General features: G+C 41.6%; 1 protein-coding gene across 2 annotated transcripts in view; it reads right to left on the bottom strand.

Annotated features, from left to right (window-relative positions):
* LOC127585540 (WW domain-binding protein 2-like) overlaps positions 1–19,266 on the bottom strand; it is a 56,297-nt gene that overhangs the window by 20,461 nt on the left and 16,570 nt on the right. For both annotated transcript variants that reach the window (XM_052043089.1, XM_052043090.1), the window contains exons 2-5: positions 13,110–13,218; positions 7,465–7,600; positions 6,056–6,148; positions 2,009–2,260 (exon numbers count right to left, since the gene is read on the bottom strand). In XM_052043089.1, coding sequence (XP_051899049.1) covers positions 2,009–2,260; positions 6,056–6,148; positions 7,465–7,600; positions 13,110–13,218 — 590 coding nt within the window. The remainder of the gene's footprint in view (positions 1–2,008; positions 2,261–6,055; positions 6,149–7,464; positions 7,601–13,109; positions 13,219–19,266) is intronic.

Below are 19,266 nucleotides of genomic sequence, written 5' to 3'. Positions count from 1 at the left end.
TACGGCACAGAAACAGCCCCTGCAGCCCACCTGGTCCATGCTGACTGTGATGCCATAATCCCATATTCCTCTACACAGTTCCTATCTAAGTACCTATCCAAACATAACTTAAACACTGTAATTGTATCTGCCTCCAGTACTTCCTCTGGCAGCTTGTTCCAGATATTCACTGCCATCTGAGTGAAAACTTACCCCTCTCAGATCTCCTTAAAACTTCATCCTTCTCACCTTAAACTGTGCCCTCTAGTTCTGGACTCCTTTACCCTGAGGAGGAAAAGACTCCAATTATCTACCCTAGCTATGCCCCTCATAATTTTACAAACCCCTTTGAACAAGAACTGTCAGGAGTAACCTAAAGGAACAATGCACAAGACCCATACACGCAGTCATTTTCTCAGCAGGTATTTCCACACTGACATTGTGCAGGAAGGTTGCTGGCGTCAGTTCTCCAGTGGCCACCAGTGATTTCACTGTGCAATTTGTCAATCGACAACTACTGAGCAGTTGTCCACTGTTCATTGTGAAGAAGATCCAAGCAGAAGATCAACTTACACTTATACAGAACCATTTCTCTTTATGACAGGGATGTGTTTTTCGAAGGTGTTTTGTTTTGCTAAATTTCATAACTTTCTAAGGCTGGGTGCAGTGCATTATGGGCATTTTGGTAGTTTGCATTCCTGTGGGTGGAGATTGCTGTGCTATGCACCATGATGAGAAATAAGATTCATAAATCAAAGAAGTACCAAAAGAATCGATGGCAAACTTTTTGCAAAAGTTGATAAACTGATATTTCATTAACAAAGTAAAATGCTGCAAGGTGTTAAGAAGCATACACAAAATCTGTGGACAACTTACAAAGGATATTAAAATAGGTGACTAGAAGTATGGATAGGAGGTTGAAGGAACCTTGTAAAGGAAAAGACGGATTTATGGAGGGAATTCCAGAGCTTAGGGTGTGGCTGAGAAAGAAACAGGCCCCAAGGATGAAACGATGAAAAGCAGAGCACAAGACACTAACGTTAGAGGACTGTGAAGGTCCTGGAGGGTTGTGGAGCCGGAGGAGAGTACAGAAGTAGTCTGGGAGGCAAGGTGACAGGAGGTGGGCCGATGTGTGAAGGATGTTAATTTTAAAATAAGAACAACTAGCTGTTCTATGCATTTTTCTGTGCTCAGTTATACAGCAGCCTTGCTGCATGTTTGGAGCAGTTGTCCAGCTAGTTCTTTTAACTACAAATGAACATGTTATGAAACAAGGGCAAAAAAAGTGAAACATTTCAGTGGACAAAGCCACAAATTTATAAAAGCGCACCCTCCTACTCATTCGAAAAAACTGTGTTCAACCATTAAATACAAAACTGATTTTGAAGATATCATGCAGACTTTTAAACACTCCCCAGCATTAGGGAAGAGATGCCTTGGTTAAGTTGGCTAATATACACAACTCCAACCACTGTGAACGCACCTATTCCTGATTTAATCAGCAGATTTACAGGCATCAAGTAATCTCCAGATATGTGAATGGGGCTCCTTTCCGCACCGTGTGCTCATCATTTGAAATTAACCCAGAGCTCAGTAAACCAGGCAACTGAGACAACATTGAAGTTTCAGTTTTTAAGCCCGATTTCCAAAATAATATGTTGGGATACAATTTGTGAGCAACTTGAGAAGTCTGGAGAGGGAGCATGCTTGGGATGGACAGGTGACTTTGGACCCACAGCTCTAAAGCTCTCCAACACCAGTAGTTCCTTTAATTTTTTTTAAGAGACCAGAAATGAGGTGAATTTCCATATTTCGTCAATAACACCTTTATTGTTACATTACAATAACTACCAGAATTATAGATGAAAAATCAGATGGATCACAGTCTTTTATTATCTAGCAATTCCTATGTTTTTTTAACCTTTTAAGAGAAAAGAGTATGCTTATTAATACTTATTTGCTACTTCTACTGCATAATCAGCTGACTGTCCTTCAGCAATTGTTTTATCAGTAAGTTCTTTACCGTTACCTGACTGTGGTGGAGGCATTCCGTAAAGGTATCCCACTGATGTTGGTGGTGGTCCATAACCTCCATTCAAAGGAGGAGGCTGATATGCATATGGACCATTCCCTGCATAGGGGCCATTCGCTGCATAGGGGCCATTCGCTGCATAGGGGCCATTTGCCGCATAGGGGCCATTTGCTGGCGCAAATCCAAAACTCATAACACCCACTGGTTCATATCCGTAAGCATTGTTCTGCACAGGAGTTCCCCTAGAAGCTAACAGGAAAAACAAGAATGAATTAGATTTTGCAGACACCACCAGTTATCACAACAAAGAATCAGCCACACTTCATTGCAGCTACTGCACCCTGGAAAATGAGAGTATGATTGGTTTTAACAAATGAGTAATATATTACAGCACCACTGAATCCACGTGTAACTATGCTTTTCAAACTGAAAAGATCCTGCAAAAGACGTCCTTTTAAAAAACTATACAAAACTCCAGTTACAACTTTTGTACTGAATAGTGTATAAAAATGTAGAATTGACATTACTGAACATTGAATATACAGCCCATGTTACCAGCAATTTAAAAGTTTACCTGCCAGCAGCGCAGATAGTTGTTCCATTAGGACCAGCCAATTCTCTTTAACCATGACGTGCTTGTGCGATCTTATTAATTCATTACCTTATAATGACCACTCCCACTGTGACTACAACAAAACCCATCATCACCAGTTGGACATCCGGTGACATTTGTAGTTTCCACTCACCTGGGCCCAGTTTCCACACTCCTTGACCACCCACCAGGTCCCCAGTTCCAGTGCTCAATGGGAGCCCGGTTCCATGCTTCCCATTCACTTGCCTGATTCTGTTGGCAGTGCTACCCTAAAACTTACCGGACTGACTGAAATGTTAATGTGCAACATCTTTTTAAAAAAGTGAATTAAAAATGTTTAAGGATTAATAAAATAACATCCAATTCTCATCTGGCACCAAAGTTCAGAGTATGCTGGATTAACAGGGTTTTACTGTACTATTCCGAGTACTGTACTGTACAAAATAACCATAATTACTAATCCCGTGTCTGAGAGGGTATATTCGGACTGCTGGACATTTCAGAGTTCAAATGGGTGCCACATGAAAATTTTGAGTGCTGAGTTACACTGTACCAAAATGTTAATGACTATACTGGAGTTTCAGTTTCAAGACCACCTAAAATCCTTTTTACCAGCAACTTCTCCATAAATACTGCAAATATATTTTATTTATTTATAGATGAGAAATCAGCCATATTTTGTTTTCACTGCTGCTAAACAAGATAGAAGACACTGCATTTACATCCATGTGTCTATGTGAACCACTGCTATTTTCATAACTTAAACAGTAGCTGCTTTTAACAAATCTCTTTAAAACATATTATAAAAATATATGACAGATTTCTCTTTTGTACAACAAATAAAAATATGGTTATTTTAGTTAAAAATGATACTTCTTTTGTCAAATGCTTTTTTTTGAAAATGAAGTTATTTGTACTTTAAACTTTAAATGGTTTTCAATGTTTTTCCCTGCAGTATTCATCAGCTGAAGAACTGTGGTAATGGGAGGATCCATAAACAACGTTCCTTCATTTCTTGTGAAAGACTGGTCTTGTTAAAATCTTTTACCTCCAAATCATTTAAAACTCAGAGCATACAGGGTGTTGAAGTGTGGAAGTTGCTAATTCATAGACTTGCGTTCGTCCATTTGATTAGATGGAACAATTTATATAAAACAAACTCCTGAGATGCACTGGTTCAATAGGAAGTAAAAATGATGCATTTTAAAATCTGTTGAAGCCATCAACCATCTATTAACAACAGGGGCCAAGGCTTTCATAGAAAACAAAATAGGTAGCAAAACTAAGCCAAGCAGTACAGCTTAAGCCACGTACCTTGAGAAAGTGATCCTCTAGAGGTGCGTCACAGCCATGAGTAAGAATCATTACATCTACAAATCATTAACAGTTTTTGCATTTATGTTTGTATCCTTTTAACAGAAAGGTGAAAAATTGCAATGTTTCAAGTTATTTGGTTTACTGTTCCTTTGACAACAAACATTTTAATGAAACATGTATAATAAATCTGCACTGAGAATGCCTCATGAATAAATTATACATGCTCTCATCTTGACCAACCTTGTGTGTGGAATCTTATTGAAAACTTTCTGAAAATCCAAATGCACCACATCCTGTGGTATTCCTTTTCCTATTTTGTTTGTCACATCCTCAAAGAACTCCAGCAAATTAGTCAAATGTGATTTCCCTGTCATAACTCATGCTGACTCCGCTCAATCCCGTTATTCTTTACAAGCTCTTCTGTCACTATATGCTTTGTAATAGATTCCAATATTTTCCTCACTACTGGCATTAGGCTAATAGGCCAGTAGTTAGTTCCCTGTTCTTTCTCTCTCTCCTTTCATGAGCAAATTTCACATCAAGTAAGTCAGTGATAAAAAAATCTGATTCTTATCTGTTTGATCACATTGCTGCCCTCCAATTCACAGGAACAATTTTAGAAACTATAGAATTTTGGAAGATGATAAACTGAATATCCATCATCTCTATAACCACCTCATTCAAAACTCATAAACTGAGCGGATGAGACAACTGCTGTTGAAAGCTGAGGGCAGTATGATCTACCATACGTGGCCAAACTACAAATATCCTCTGCTATTTATGTGTGCACCCATCTGCCAACACCAAAACCCAAATGCAGGAAAAATGTGTACCTATTTTTCCACACTTGCTATCTGGTCTCCCTGTACTATCAATCTAATAAATCTTCCATATATCCCCCCTAAAGCAAGTATACCCCTCTCCAGCTAAGGCAATTAGGAGGCAAGATAAAAGATGACATCTTTCTCATTATTAGAGCAGTTAGGGAGTGGCTGGGGAGGCAGAGGTCATTTACTGTAAAGCGTGATTACCCAAGAATGCAAAACACCAGGACTTATTAAGAACAAATAAATATATTACTTTCCCACAATACCTAAATCGATTATGGACTGAAGGAAGGGGAAGTCGGGAGAACACACACCAGTCTTCATTGAGGGGTCAGCGGTGGAAAGGGTGAGCAGCTTCAAGTTCCTGGGTGTCAACATCTCAGAGAATCTATCTTGGGCCCAACACATTGACGAAATCACGAAGAAGGCATGCCAGCGGCTCTACTTCATTAGGAGTTTGAGGAGATTTGGTATGTCACCAAAGACTCTTGCAAATTTCTACAGATGTACGGTGGAGAGCATTCTGACCGGTCACATCACCGCCTGGTATGAAGCCTCCAATGTGCAGGATTGAAAGAGGCTGCAGAGGGTTGTAGACTCAGCCAGCTCCATCACGGGCACAACCCTCCCCGCCATCGAGGACATCTTCAAGAGGCGGTGTCTCAAGAAGGCAGCATCCATCATTAAGGACCTTCACCACCTGGGACATGCCCTCTTCACATTACTACCATCGGGGAGGAGGTACAGGAGTCTGAAGACCCACACTCAATGTCCCCTCTGCCATCAGATTTCTGAATGGTCCATGAACCCATGATCACTACCTCGTTATTTCTCTTTTGCGCTATTTATTTTTGTAAGTTATAGTAATTTTTGTGTCTTGCATCGTACTGCCGACACAAAGCAAATTTCACGACATATGTCAGTGATAACAAATCTGATTCTGATTCTAATCCCATCAGAACAATCAGTAGATATGAACAGGACAAACAGTTTTTCCTTAAAGAGATTAGTCTTTTAAAAAGAAAATCGATAATTAGTAACTGACACCTTGACAAAGACTCTTCACATTTTAAAATACATCTAAGGTTGTATTTAAACGTTACATCTGATTTTTCCCCATTACATTCATTGCCAGGAGACATTGATTTGATTTTGAAGAAATCTTTTTGCTCAATAGGCAGAACTACTTCGCTGGAAATGCTGAAGCTATTTTTGAAAATACTTCTATTGAAGTCAACATTCTCCCTCAGAATTGCAAAGAACTCAAGCTTAATGGACAGGATTCGGTGATACAACTTTGAAACTTACCCTGTTGAGCCACTTTGAACATCAACTGACCAAAATCAATGGCTCCACCACTGTTAAAAACCAATTTAAATGAAGCTTGTCCTTCCCAGCCACCTGCAAATCAAGAGAGTTTAAATTACAACTGGTACAAATAGAAATTGTTGAAACAAAAACTGTTGGTCTAAAAATCATTTCTTATTTCAAAGAACCTATTTCTCCTTTCTTCAATTATATTTCCACCACCTGATTTATTCTCTAAAGGCCCAACTAAAAGCCTCATCAGTTTGATCGAGGATCATCACCAGAATTTTGGTCGCGTTCATTTAAAAACCTGCTCCTTATATTCTAACCTGTAAGGCATCTTATTTATGCATCATCCCAATGCTTGCTGGTCCACATTAACTACAGGTCTGCCAATGCCTTATTTTCAAAATTCTCATCTATTCAAATCCCTTTACTCTCTTACCCTCTCTATTTCTCATCCAGGATGGCAATTATATCCATTTTCCAAAAATTCTGCTCTTGTGAATCCACACTGCCCTTTGTTCCACCTTTGGCTGCCATGGCCCTTGGCTCTGGAGTTCCTTCATTGAATCTCAGTGCCTCTCCTCCTTGAGGACACACTTTGACCTCACCTGGCATATTAACTCCTTTGGTAGACAGGTGACAAATTATATTCGATAGTCACTCTAACAAATTGCTTTGGAATGTTTTACTACATTTAAAGTGTAAAGTTAGTGTAAGAGGCTTTGTTTTACTACCACACATGAATTTATTTACAGAATCATTGGAATAACCATGTACAGTTTGTAATTAGGAGGAGTTTCTCTATGTCCTAGATGTGTCACTTTCTCCAAAGCCAACATTTTCAGCTCCTACCAACAATTAAACCCACAACCTTTCCAACCATAGCTGAATCAGGTTGCATGCAACCTGGGAGTCCTGCTTGAGTTTTAAATACTACATCCTATTCATAAACAATGCTAGTTTCCACCCCTACAACACTGCACATCTTCATACACAAGCTTTACCCTCCACATAGGGGCTAATTAGAGATTACATGATTGTCTACATAAAATGAATAATATCAAATCAACCTACACTATTCCCTTCAACAACTCTATTCCAACCAATGCAGGAGTAATGAATTTTCTTCAGATCTTTGTTGGATTTATTAATAATGTTTAAATGCTTCCTTCTCACCACTCAAAATTTCAGATAACAATTTATGTTTGAGATTCAAGGGCAATTGAAGATTATTCATCATGTCAGTTAATCTCAAACATGACTGAGCTACAGTTAAAATTTTTGATATTATTCAAACATTTTCTTTTGGCTTTCAGCCTCATTATCCTCCTTCCTCACTAAAATAATAGTGGGAACACAAACCTTTTCAGTTCTGAACTTAACTTTTCAATTATTTTACATACCTCCAGGCTCAGCACGAACGGTTCCCTTTATGTAATTAGCTGAGAAAACTGGCTGCTCGATGGAACATCCTTTGACAAGGTAGAAGGGCATCATGAATGACTGCATTGGGTCCTTTCCTTTTGACAGAAAGATCATCTAAAACAACAAGAGAGTTTGCCAATGGCTTGTATGTTACGAACTTCCTCTTAAACTTTCAATTTCTTTTTGTCCTGTCCCATGTCTCCCCACCAACCGCCTGCCACCTCCCCACCCCCCCCACCCCCCCCACACACACACAGTTATAGGAAGCAGCAATGGAATGGAGACTATTTGGGGATCATTTGGGTCCCTATAAAAGTCCCACATAAAATGACTGCAAGGACAATCAACAAAATATCAAACTCATGAAAACAGAAGCCTCACTCTATAAAGAAAATCCTCCCTTTTCCTCTGTCCTGTTTTCTTGGAGGCTCAGGTTCTTTGCTGGGTACAGTCCTAGCTGGATGCTCCACAGTACTTGCCAAAGGGATAATTCTTCAAGTGCAAATCTAGGCCGTAAATATGGTGGATTGCTCATACAAATCACAACCAAATCAGGTCCTCCCTCGCGCCTATTGATGTGTACTTCCTGATAAAGAGCAACAAATTGCAATAGGTGGAGGAAGACCATCTCCATTTTCTCCAAGACATACTTCAGCCTGTAAAATGAAGCCAATTTCACTCACCCAACTGAAAGCCATTAACACAGCTGTGATTATTATTGTTTTTTTATTAGAAATTGTTATAAAATATAAAAAAAATAATAATGATAAACGCAGCATACTTTAGCACAGCAGGCAGTGCCTGCCGAGGGTAATGCCTACGCTTTGGTGATGCAAGGGAAAAGATGTAGTTCTATATTTTTAAAAGTGCTATGTACCTTCTTCACTGTTGGCTCAGTAAACATGATGGCGATTCTGGGATAATCTGATTTGCAGTTTTCTCCATTTTAAAGGGATCTGCTCTAATTTATAACCCACTACATACGTTTAATTAAAACTGGTACTTGAAGCTAGATTAGTAACCAGACAAAAAAACTGCCAAGTAGAAAATCTAGTTGATACTTGATTGCTAATTAAAATAAATAGATTAAGCTCAGATGGACACGATGACAGGCAATGTGATGTAGCTACAGCACGTCAAACTCCAAGATGAGCACACATGCAGAGACTGCAGCTCAAGGAACATCAGCTCTGAGTCTGATATTCAGACACTGTATTGCATCAGGGACACTTTGTTTTAACACATTCCTAAGTACTGCAAAATTGGCCAGCCAAGAGAGAAAGTGGTATACAACTAGAATCAGAGTCGTACATCACAGAAACAGGCCATTCAGCTCAATTCATCCATGCCAACCAGCACCCTCCTGCATTAACACACGAGATGCTGGAGGAATGCAGTGGGTCAGGCAGCATCTATGGAGGAAGGGTCAAGACTATCCATTTCCCTCCATGGATGCTGCCTGACCCGCTGAATTCCTCCAGCATCTCGTGTGTGGCTCCAGATTCCAGCATCTGCAGTCTCTTGTGTCACCCTTCTGCATTAATCCCATTGGCCAGCACTTGCTCCATAGTCCTCTATGCCTAACAATTCAAGTGTTCATCTAGACGATACCTAAATGCTGCTAGCGACCCAGCTTCACCACTCTCTCAGGCAGTGCATTCCAGGTACTCACCACTCTCTCGGTGAAGAAGTTCCTCCTCATATCCTCTAGGAATCTCTTCTCCCTTACCCTAAACCTGTGTCCTTTTATCTACCTCTGATATGGGGAAATGTTTCCTGTAGTCTTCCCTATCCATACCCCTTATAATTTTATATACCCCAATCATATCCCCTCTTAATCACTGCCAGTCCAGGGAGTAAAGACCAAGCTTTTCCAGTCTCTCTTCATTATGGAACTGCTCCATCCCAGGCAACATCCTGGTGAATCTCCTCTACACCCTCTCCAGCGTGATCAGATGCTTTCTATACCTCGGTGACCAGAACTGCACGCAGTTCTCCAGCTCAGGTCCGACCAGGGCTTTTTAAAGTTGGAGCATAACCCCCCTACCTCGGTATTCAATGCAATACACAAGAAGTACTGGAGGAACTCAGCAGGTCAGGCAGCATCCATGGAGGGAAATAAACTGTTTATCTCCTCGGCCCAAAACGTCGACTGTTTATTTCCCTCCATGGATGCTGCCTGACCTGCTGAGTTCCTCCAGCACTTTTTGTGTATTGCTCCAGATTCCAGCATCTGCAGAATTTCTTGTGTCTCGGTATTCAATGCCCCAGCTAATAAAGGCCAGTTTCCCATTTGCATTCCTAACCATGTTGTCTACCTGTGTTGCCACCTTCAAAGATCGATGGATTTGTACTCCAAGGTCCCTCTGTTCCTCAATACTCCCTGAGACCCTATCATTCATGGTTTATGGCCTAGCCTTTTTCCCTTTTAAGCACCCCCCTACATTTTTTATGCTCTTGACAGGCCTCTCACATCATTTGTTCCCTATACCTGTCACATGTTTCCTTTTATTCTCTTTATCCAGCCCTCAATATCCCTCGACATGCAGGGTTCCCTATACTTGTTAACCCTGGTGTTTACCCTTCCAGGAACATGTTGGCCTTGACCTCTTGCAATTTCTTCTTTAAATGCTTCCCACCACACTGTTGTGGAATTACCTGCAAGTACATGCTCCCAATCTAGCTTTGTCAGGTCCTCCCTTATATTAATGAAATTAGCCTTCCCCAGTTTAAGACTTTAATTACTAGTCCATCCCTATCCTTTACCGTAACCATTTTAAGATATACAAAGTTATGGTCACCATGTCCAAATTGATCTCCCACTGACACTCCCTCCACTTGACCAACTACCTTCCCCACAATAAGGTCCAGTAATGCCCCTTCCCTCATTGGTCTATCTACACACTGGGTCAAAAAGCTCTCCTGGACACATATCAAAAACTCTACCCCTGCTGAGTCTTGAAACCCAAGGCAATTCCAGTTAATATTTGGGAAATATTACAATATAACAACACTATTTTAATTGTATTTCTCTGATATATGCCTACACATCTGTTCCTCTATTTCCTGATAACTGTAGGGAGGTCTGTAATACACCCCCAGCTGAATGACAAAACCCGCTTTGTTTCTCATTTCTACCCATTTCTATCTAGGACATCCTCTCTCAATACTAAAGTAATGTAATCTTTGACTAACATTGAAATACCTCCCTCCCCTTTTACTCCCTTCCCCCACCCCCCCACTGTCTCTTCTGAAAATTCTACACCCTGGGATAGAGCTGCCAGTGCTGCCTATCCTTCTCAGTGATGGCAACAATATTGTAGACCTGTTTTAAAGCTTTGAGTTCATCTACTTTACCAGTTATACTCCTTGTACTAAAATAGATGCAATTAGGTTTCAATTCCCTTGACATTCACTTACTCGCTTGTTCTGATCACTGGACACCAACTTTTTTCTCCGCTAGGTACTCGTACCTCTCCAGGTGAACAACTACTCTGTGCCCCCTTCCCAGTCACAAGTTAGTCCAGTGGAGAATCTAGATGGCAACTATGTCACTTGCCCAAAATCTCTGAAATTCTTGCAGCCTACATGGAAAGAGGAACCGACTGCAGGGTGTATAAGCAAACTGACCACAGCTCTCAAGTGCAAGGAGCAAATGATGTTGGGGCAGTGAGCAGGAAAATAATAGTGATAGCTGAGAGGAATTAAGAGGATAGATACTGTTTTCCGCAGGTGCAGGTCTCAAAGGCTACGTTGCCCGCCTGGTGGCAGGGTTAAGGATATTTCTTCAGCTGCAGAGGGACTATGGACTAGCTCCACCGTCCACAGGACTGAGGTAATTCTGCTGTACAAGTACAAGCAGCTGGGATTGAAATTAAAAAGCAGAATCATAAGCTCTGTGCCCCAAGCTTATTCCTGTGGTAGAAATGAATTTCAGTTCACAGGGCAATGTGAAAACTGAGGAAAGAGAAAGTTGTACCATTGGGGCAGGCTTTACTTGAATCAAACTAGGACCACTGTCCTAGCAAAGCAAATAACCAGGGCTGTAGACCAGCCTTTAATCTAAAAAGGTGTTCTTTTCTTAGAGGGATGAAGTGGCAAGGCTTAGTGGGGGGATCAACTTACAAACTTAAGAGAGGTAAGATGATGGTGCAGGGTGGTGAAATGGGTAACAATAACCAGAGTGTCAAGAACGGACAGAGCACACAAACATAACGGCATCCCTCCTAATATATATGTAAAAAGGAAAAGATTAGTGAAAGTTGATATAGATCCCTTACAAGCAGAAACAAAAAGTTGTAACAGGGAATAAGAAAATAGCAGAGCAATTAATCGAAGATTTCACAGGAAAAAAAACTCATGGAAATAATGGAGAACAGGTTGAGAATGAAAGATGAAATAAGTTAGCATTAGTATAGATATTGCAGAAATTAATGGGAAGGAACCGATAAATTGCTGATGATTTACATTTGGTTTCAAAGTAGGTGGCAATGGAGATGTAGATGAACTGGTTCTCACCCTCCAAAATTCTAGAGATTTTTTGAAGGGTTTCCACACATTATAAGGTTGCAAATCTAACCCTACTATCTAGGAGAAGAGAGATTGAGCAAACAGTGATCTACAGATCATTTAGCCTGACATCAGTAGTTTGGAAAATGCTAGAAGTAGTTATTAAGAGGAGGTGATAACAGGACACCTAGAAAATAACCAAAGGGTTGTGTAGAATCAACAGGGATCTATGAAACAGAGATCATATTTAAGAAGCCTCTTGTAGACTTTCTCGAAGTTGCAACTGTAAGAATATAAGAGGAAGCCAATGGAATGTGGTGTATTTGGAACTTCAGAAGACCTTTCACAAAATATCCAGGAGATTAGTTCGTTGAGAAAAATATGGAGAACTCCACTTTGGTAGGAAAAGATGATTTTTAAAAAAAATGGTGAGAAACTGGTGCTCAGAGGAACCGGGGTGTCTCTGTACATAAATCACTAACAGTTAACATGCGTATACAAACAAAAGGAAAATGTTACATTGGCCAGCACTCAAAGGGGATTAGAAGAGTAAAGACATCTTCCTGAAATTATATAGGGCCCTGGCAGATTGAATCCAGAATACTATCTGAGAAAAGAAATACTTGAGAGGAATTGCAAGTGTGTTCACCAGAATAAATCCTGGAACAGCTGACTTGTTCTGTGAGGAGAGATTATGCAGATTGGGTCTCTACTCTCTAGAGTTTATAAGGGAGAGAGGTTATCTTGTTGGAAAGTACACATTTCTTACAGGGTAGGCTCAGGGAATAAATCTTCCCTCGCTGAGGTGTCTAGAAGCAGAGGTCATTGTCTCAAAATAAGGAGATAGCCTTTCAGGATTGAGATGAGCAGTTTCTTCATTCAAAGGGTAGCAAATCTTTGGAACACATCTCAAAGGTGTATGTAAGGGCATATTAGGTCCAATGGAAAATGCTTAAGTCACGTTTATACTTCTTTACACCTGGTAAACATGGAAGCTGCCAATTGCATCACTGACATTTGAGAAAATTCTAATAAGTTGCTCTTGTGAAATAAATGGTGGTCAGACCAACAATCTGAGTATGGGAATGGAATAATTCTGAGATAAAGAACTTACCCTGTATGGGGTCAAATACAGAGTTCCCTTCTTGGTCCCTTTAAAGTATTCAGACTTCACAGCCAGGTCACTGAATGACAGCTCCACATCTTTGCACTCCTTTAAAAAGCTGAAAAATAAATCAAAAGTGACTTAAAGGATTCAACACATAACTTAATACCTTTTCCCTCAAACTTAATGAATTAATTTATCTTTTCCCAACCTGACGTGAACTCTGCCAATATTACTTTTGGTGTCACACACCCTGGGTGCTACGCCTCGCAGAACTGTGGCAAGTACAGGCAGTCCCCAAGTCTCGACAGGGTTCTGTCCTGAGAACTGTTCGTAAGTCAGAATGAACAAAAACAGGATTACAGAAACAGTTGTGACAGGAGAGTGAGAAGGCATGGGAAGAGTGGGTGCCAGCCAGCCGGCCTCTAACTCGGTGAGTGAGCCCAGTCAGTTCCATGCTCGGCTCAACCCAGCCACTGAGTTTTGCGACACATGGGGGCTGAGGGAAGGCATGCTTCAAAATGCCCCATTGCCACCAGGCAGAAGATACCTGCAGCCTCGCACCAGTCAGCAAATCTATCCCCATCCATCCTGCCATCTCCCAAACACTCATTTGTATGTACAGGGTGTCCATAAGTTGGGCATTCATAACCGAGGGAAGATCTGTACTTCAATATGTGACTGCACAGCACTGGATAAAGTTGACTCTGAGAGAGATGAACTGCTTCAGTACATGGCCATAAATGTTCGGTTTCCATTTCTCGACAGCCCAATAGGTTAACCCATTAGGTGCCACCAAGACAGTGTTTGATTATCAAGAGAGTACCTGTAGCACTACGTACAGCCTCTGTGACTGCTGAAGAGTAATCATAGAGGTAGGAGATGAAAGATTGTTGATTGAAATAAAAATCTAGCCTGGAAGAATTCAATATTAAATTCAACAATTGTAGGCAACTCACCTTCTCTGTTTCCTGTTGATCATCCGTTTGTAATGTGGCCTCAGTTATTCTCTCTCCATTAGCACTGCCTAACCTACTAGACATCTCCTGCAGCTTTGCATTTTGCAGCTTTCACATTCCTTTGTGTTTTCTCTCCCTCTCTAACTGCCATCATTTTGTAGCTCCCTGCCTCCCTCCTACCATCCTCCTCCTCTCATTAATCTATCAACCGGATGACTTCATTAGCAACTTATCTCATAGATATTCCCTCAGTTGTATCTGTTAGGGATTGTGAGACATAAAACATCCACAGAGGAATTATGTGGATAGCAGGCATTAATACTAACGAGAACCAGTCTTAAAAAAACCTGTTAAACTGTGAACTACAAGCAGAAATCTTTTTTAAATTAAAAGAACAGCTATGTAAACTAAGTACTGTCCCACAGCTACAGGCCCACAGCAGAGGGCTGGTCAAGAGATGGCACTTCAGCCCACAACATCCATACCAACCTTTTTGCCCATCAAGATGAGTCCCATTTGACTGTATTAGGACTTTATCCTTCTACACCTTGCCTACTTGTCTGAATGCCTCTCAAACATAGTAATTGTATCTGACACCATCACCTCCTCTGGCACCACATTCCACATACCAACCACTCTCTGTGTAATGAACTGACATGACCATGAGATGTTCTCAAATGCAACAGCCAAACATAAGACAACAGAGCTATGTTAATTGGACATTATCAAACCAGGCATCAGACATCTTTAGCTAAGTTATTTATCATCATAGTGACAGAGATCAAGGAAGGTTCCAGACCAGGTGCATTTGTCATTTAGCACACCAAACACGGTCATAGGCATATTTGTTCTGTCAATAATTGGGATATCTGTGTACCCAGAGAGTTAGCCCTCACAACACTAATTTTGGGTGTCTGGGATTTCTGTCCTCAAAGCATTTTAGACCATCCACATGAAATAATTTATCGCAGAAAAGGTGTCTGAATATTCGACCCCATCAGTTACAATGTGCTTGCATTGTATACCGTATATGTAATTCAATGCAACCATTTGTTGGACTCAACATATTGAAGTAACGATGTCTTTGCAGCTATTGAAACTGTATTGAGTCACCTGCTGATATCTTTGTTCTTAAGAGTATAAAACACAACATACTTTTTCAGAGAGATTCTACTTTTTCCCGGAAGAGTCTTCCACCAGGTCCCCTCCAGAATGCCCACTTGTCGTGTTGAATAAAGACCGTTTACATCTACCAGCTTCAGGCTCCAGTGGTTTATTCACAGTCACAGCACTATCCATCCTTCCCTCACCCTCTCTGCAACTTTAAACTGACTTTAAAGTGGGCGTCTTAAAGAAGGTGGGAACATATGGTGGTATAACAGTGATCGAGTGTGTTGGCTTAAATATTACACTTAATACGATGAATCCTGCACGTGTGTACGTGCTAGCTTCCTTTCCCAATTCTAACAAAAGGTCGGACCCAAAATGCTCTGTCTAATTTACTTCCCACTAATGCTCTCCAGCTTGCTGAGTGTTTCCAGAATCTTAGGTCTTAATTACAGATATTCAGCCTCTGTAGTTCTTTTTCATTTTGAATATTTGAGAACATTATTGACCATACAGTATTTACATGAAATATCTTGCAGCAGATGGCAATCATTCGAGGAATATACTATACTTAATTATCATTCAGTTAGTTCCTCAAACTAGATAAATTACGCATCTAATGGGTTTTTATTTAATATGATTGAAACTGATGAATTAATACATTATTTCAGCTTCTATATTTAGTTAAGTTTGAAAACTAGAAAAACATTCTACAATAAGAACTACTGCCATTACCTATTTACCTTTTACGTCCCAATTGTAATGTGCGTTACATATTTCTTTAATTAGTCACACGTTATATTGGCATTAGAAGGAGCAGCACTGCGAATGGATAGAATTTTCTCAGTGTGATAGAATTGAGTCTACATTCATTGTTACATTGCTAGCACGTACACACATGTGCACGATTCATCGTATTAAATGTAATATTTAAGCCAACACACTCGATCACTGTTATACCACCATATGTTCCCACCTTCTTTAAGAAGCCCACTATCATCCCGGCACCTAAGAAAAACAAGGTAATGTGGCTTAATGACTACCGCCTGGTGGCTCTGACATCCACCATCATGAAGTGGTTCGAGAGGCTGGTCATGGCACACATTAACTCCAGCCTTCCAGACAACTGTGACCCACTGCAATTCGCTTACTACTGAAACAGGTCTACAGCAGACGCCATCTCCCTGGCCCTACACTCATTTCTGGAGCACCTGGACAGTAAAGACATCTACATTAGACTACAGCTATACTATAATTCCAAGCAAACTCATCTCCAAACTCTGAGACCTGGGACTCAACACCTCCCTTTGCAACTGGATCCTTGGCTTCCTGACCAACAGACCGCAATCAGTGAGGATAGGCAGCAACACCTCCAGCACGATTATTCTCAACACTGGTGCTCCACAAGGCTGCGTCCTCAGCCCTCTACTCTACTCCCTACACACTCATGATGGCGTGGCCAGATTCTGCTCTAATTCCACCTACAAGTTTACAGATGATACCACCATAGTGGGGCGTATCTCAAATAACGATGGGTTAGAGTACAGGAAGGAGATAGAGATCTTAGTGACATGGTGTCATGACAACAACCTTTCCCTCAATGTCAGCAAAACCAAAGAGATGGTCATTGACTTCAGGAAAAGAGGCTGTGCACATGCTCCTGTCTAGATCAACAGTACTGAGGTCGAGAGGGTTGACAGCTTCAATTTCCTAGGAGTGAACATCACCGAAAGCCTGTCCTGGTCCAACCACGTAGATGCCATGGCCAAGAAAGCTCACCAGTGCTTCTACTTCCTCAGGAGGCTAAAGAAATTTGGTATGTCCCCATTAACCCTCACCAATTTTTAATCAATGCACAATAGAACACATCCTATCCGGATGCATCACGGCTTGGTATGTCAACTGCTCCGCCTGTGACTGCAAGAAACCGCAGAGAGTTGTGGACACAGCTCAGCACATCATGAAAACCGGCCTCCCCTCCATGGACTCTGTCTATACCTCTCAGTACTGTGGTAAAGCAGCCAACATAATCAAAGACCGCACCCACCCTGGTCATTCTCTCTTCTCCCCTCTCCCATAGGGCAGAAGATACAAAAGCCTGAAAGCACATACCACCATGCTCAAGGACAGCTTCTATCCCGCTGTTGTAAGACTATTGAACAGTTCCCTAGTACAATAAGGTGGACTCTTGACCTCACAATCTACCTTGTTATGACCTTGCACTTTATTGTCTACCTGCACTGCACTTTCTCTGCAGTTGTTACACTTTATTCTGTATTCTGTTACTGTTTTCCCTTGTACTACCTCAATGCAATGTGTAATGAATTGATCTGTATGAACGGTATGTAAGACAAGTTTTTCACCCCACCTCGGTACGTGACAATAATAAACACTTCCAATTACTGTGCCATCCTGCACCCCTACTTGAGGAAGTCCCATCACCTGGCTGTACTTCTACTCCCACCATATAGGCAGAGATCGAGGACCATAGCACCAGTGGTGATGACCGTAAAGGTATGTTCGGGGGAGGCACAGGACTGCTTTGAAATCGGCGGACTGGACCATATTCAGGGATTCATCTTCGGATCTGAATGAAGGTGCCACGGCCGTCACCAACTTCATCAGGACCTGCGTGGATGAGTGTGTGCCTTCGACGACATACCGAGCCTTCCCAAACCAGAAGCCCTGGACGAACCAGGAGATCCATAGTCTGCTGAGGGCTAGATCTGTGGTGTTCAAGACCAGCGATCTAGAATCCTACAAGAAATCCAGTTATGACCTACGGAAGGCCATCATGAGAGCAAAAAGGCAATTCTGAGTGAAGCTTGACACACAATTGGATGCATGAAAGCTGTGACAGAGTTTGCATGTGATTACTTCCTATAAGGCAAAACCTAACAGCATAAATGCTTCACTCCTTGATGAGCTTAATGCCTTTTATGCACGCTTTGAAAGGGAAAATAACACTACACCTGTGCAAATCCCCACAGCATCCAGCCTCCCTGTGATCTCTGTCTCGGAGGCTGATGTCAGTATATCTTTCAAGAAGGTGAACCCTCGCAAGGCGTCAAGCCCCGATGGTGCACCTGGTTGGGTACTGAAAAACTGGGTACTGACCAACTGAATGGAGTGTTCAAGGACATCTTCAACCTCTCACTGCTGCAGTCGGAGGTTCCCACCTGCTTCAAAAGGGCAGTAATCATACCAGTGCCCAAGAAGAGCAGGGTGAGCTGTCTCAATGATTAGCGCCCGGGAGCACTCACACCTACTGTGAAGGGCTTTGAGAGGTTGATTAAGGTTAGAATTAACTCCTGCCTGAGTGAGGACCTGGACCCACTGCAGTGCACCTACCACAATAGGTCTAGAGCAGACACAATCTCACTGGCTCTCCACTCTGCTTTAGAGCACCTAGATAACAGCAAAATATACATCAAGCTGCTGTTCACTGATTACAGCTTGGCGTTCAACACCATCATCGCCTCAGTACTAATCAACAAGCTTCAAAACCTGGACATCTGTACCACCCTCTGCAACTGGATCCTCGACTTCATTATTGGGAGACCACAGTCAGTACAGATTGGTGATAACATCTCCTCCTCGCTGATAATCAACACTGGTGCACCTCAAGGATGGTGCTTAGCCCACTGCTCTACTCTCTCTACACTCATGACTGTGTGGCTAGGCACAGCTCAAACGCCATCTATAAATTCACCTATGACACCAATGTTGTTGGCAGAATCTCAGATAGCGACGAGGAAGCGTACAGGAGTGAGATAGATCAGCTGGCTGAGTGGTTTTGCAACAACAACCTCGCACTCAATGTCAGCAAGACCAAGGAATTGACTGTGGACTTCAGGAAGGGGAAGTCGGGAGAACACACACCAGTTCTCATTGAGGGTCAATGGTGGAACAGATGAGCAGCTTCAAGTTCCTGGGTGTCAACATCTCAGAGGATCTATCCTGGGCCCAACACATTGATGCAATCATGAAGAAGACACGCCAGTGGCTCTACTTTGTTAGGAGTTTGAGGAGATTTGGTATGTTGCCAAGACACTTACAAATTTCCATAGATATATGCATTCTGACTGGTTGCATCACAG

This window comes from Pristis pectinata, chromosome 33, assembly GCF_009764475.1.
Source record: "Pristis pectinata isolate sPriPec2 chromosome 33, sPriPec2.1.pri, whole genome shotgun sequence".
NCBI classification, from domain to species: Eukaryota; Metazoa; Chordata; class Chondrichthyes; order Rhinopristiformes; family Pristidae; genus Pristis; species Pristis pectinata.
This window is presented reverse-complemented; position numbering and strand designations above follow the sequence as displayed.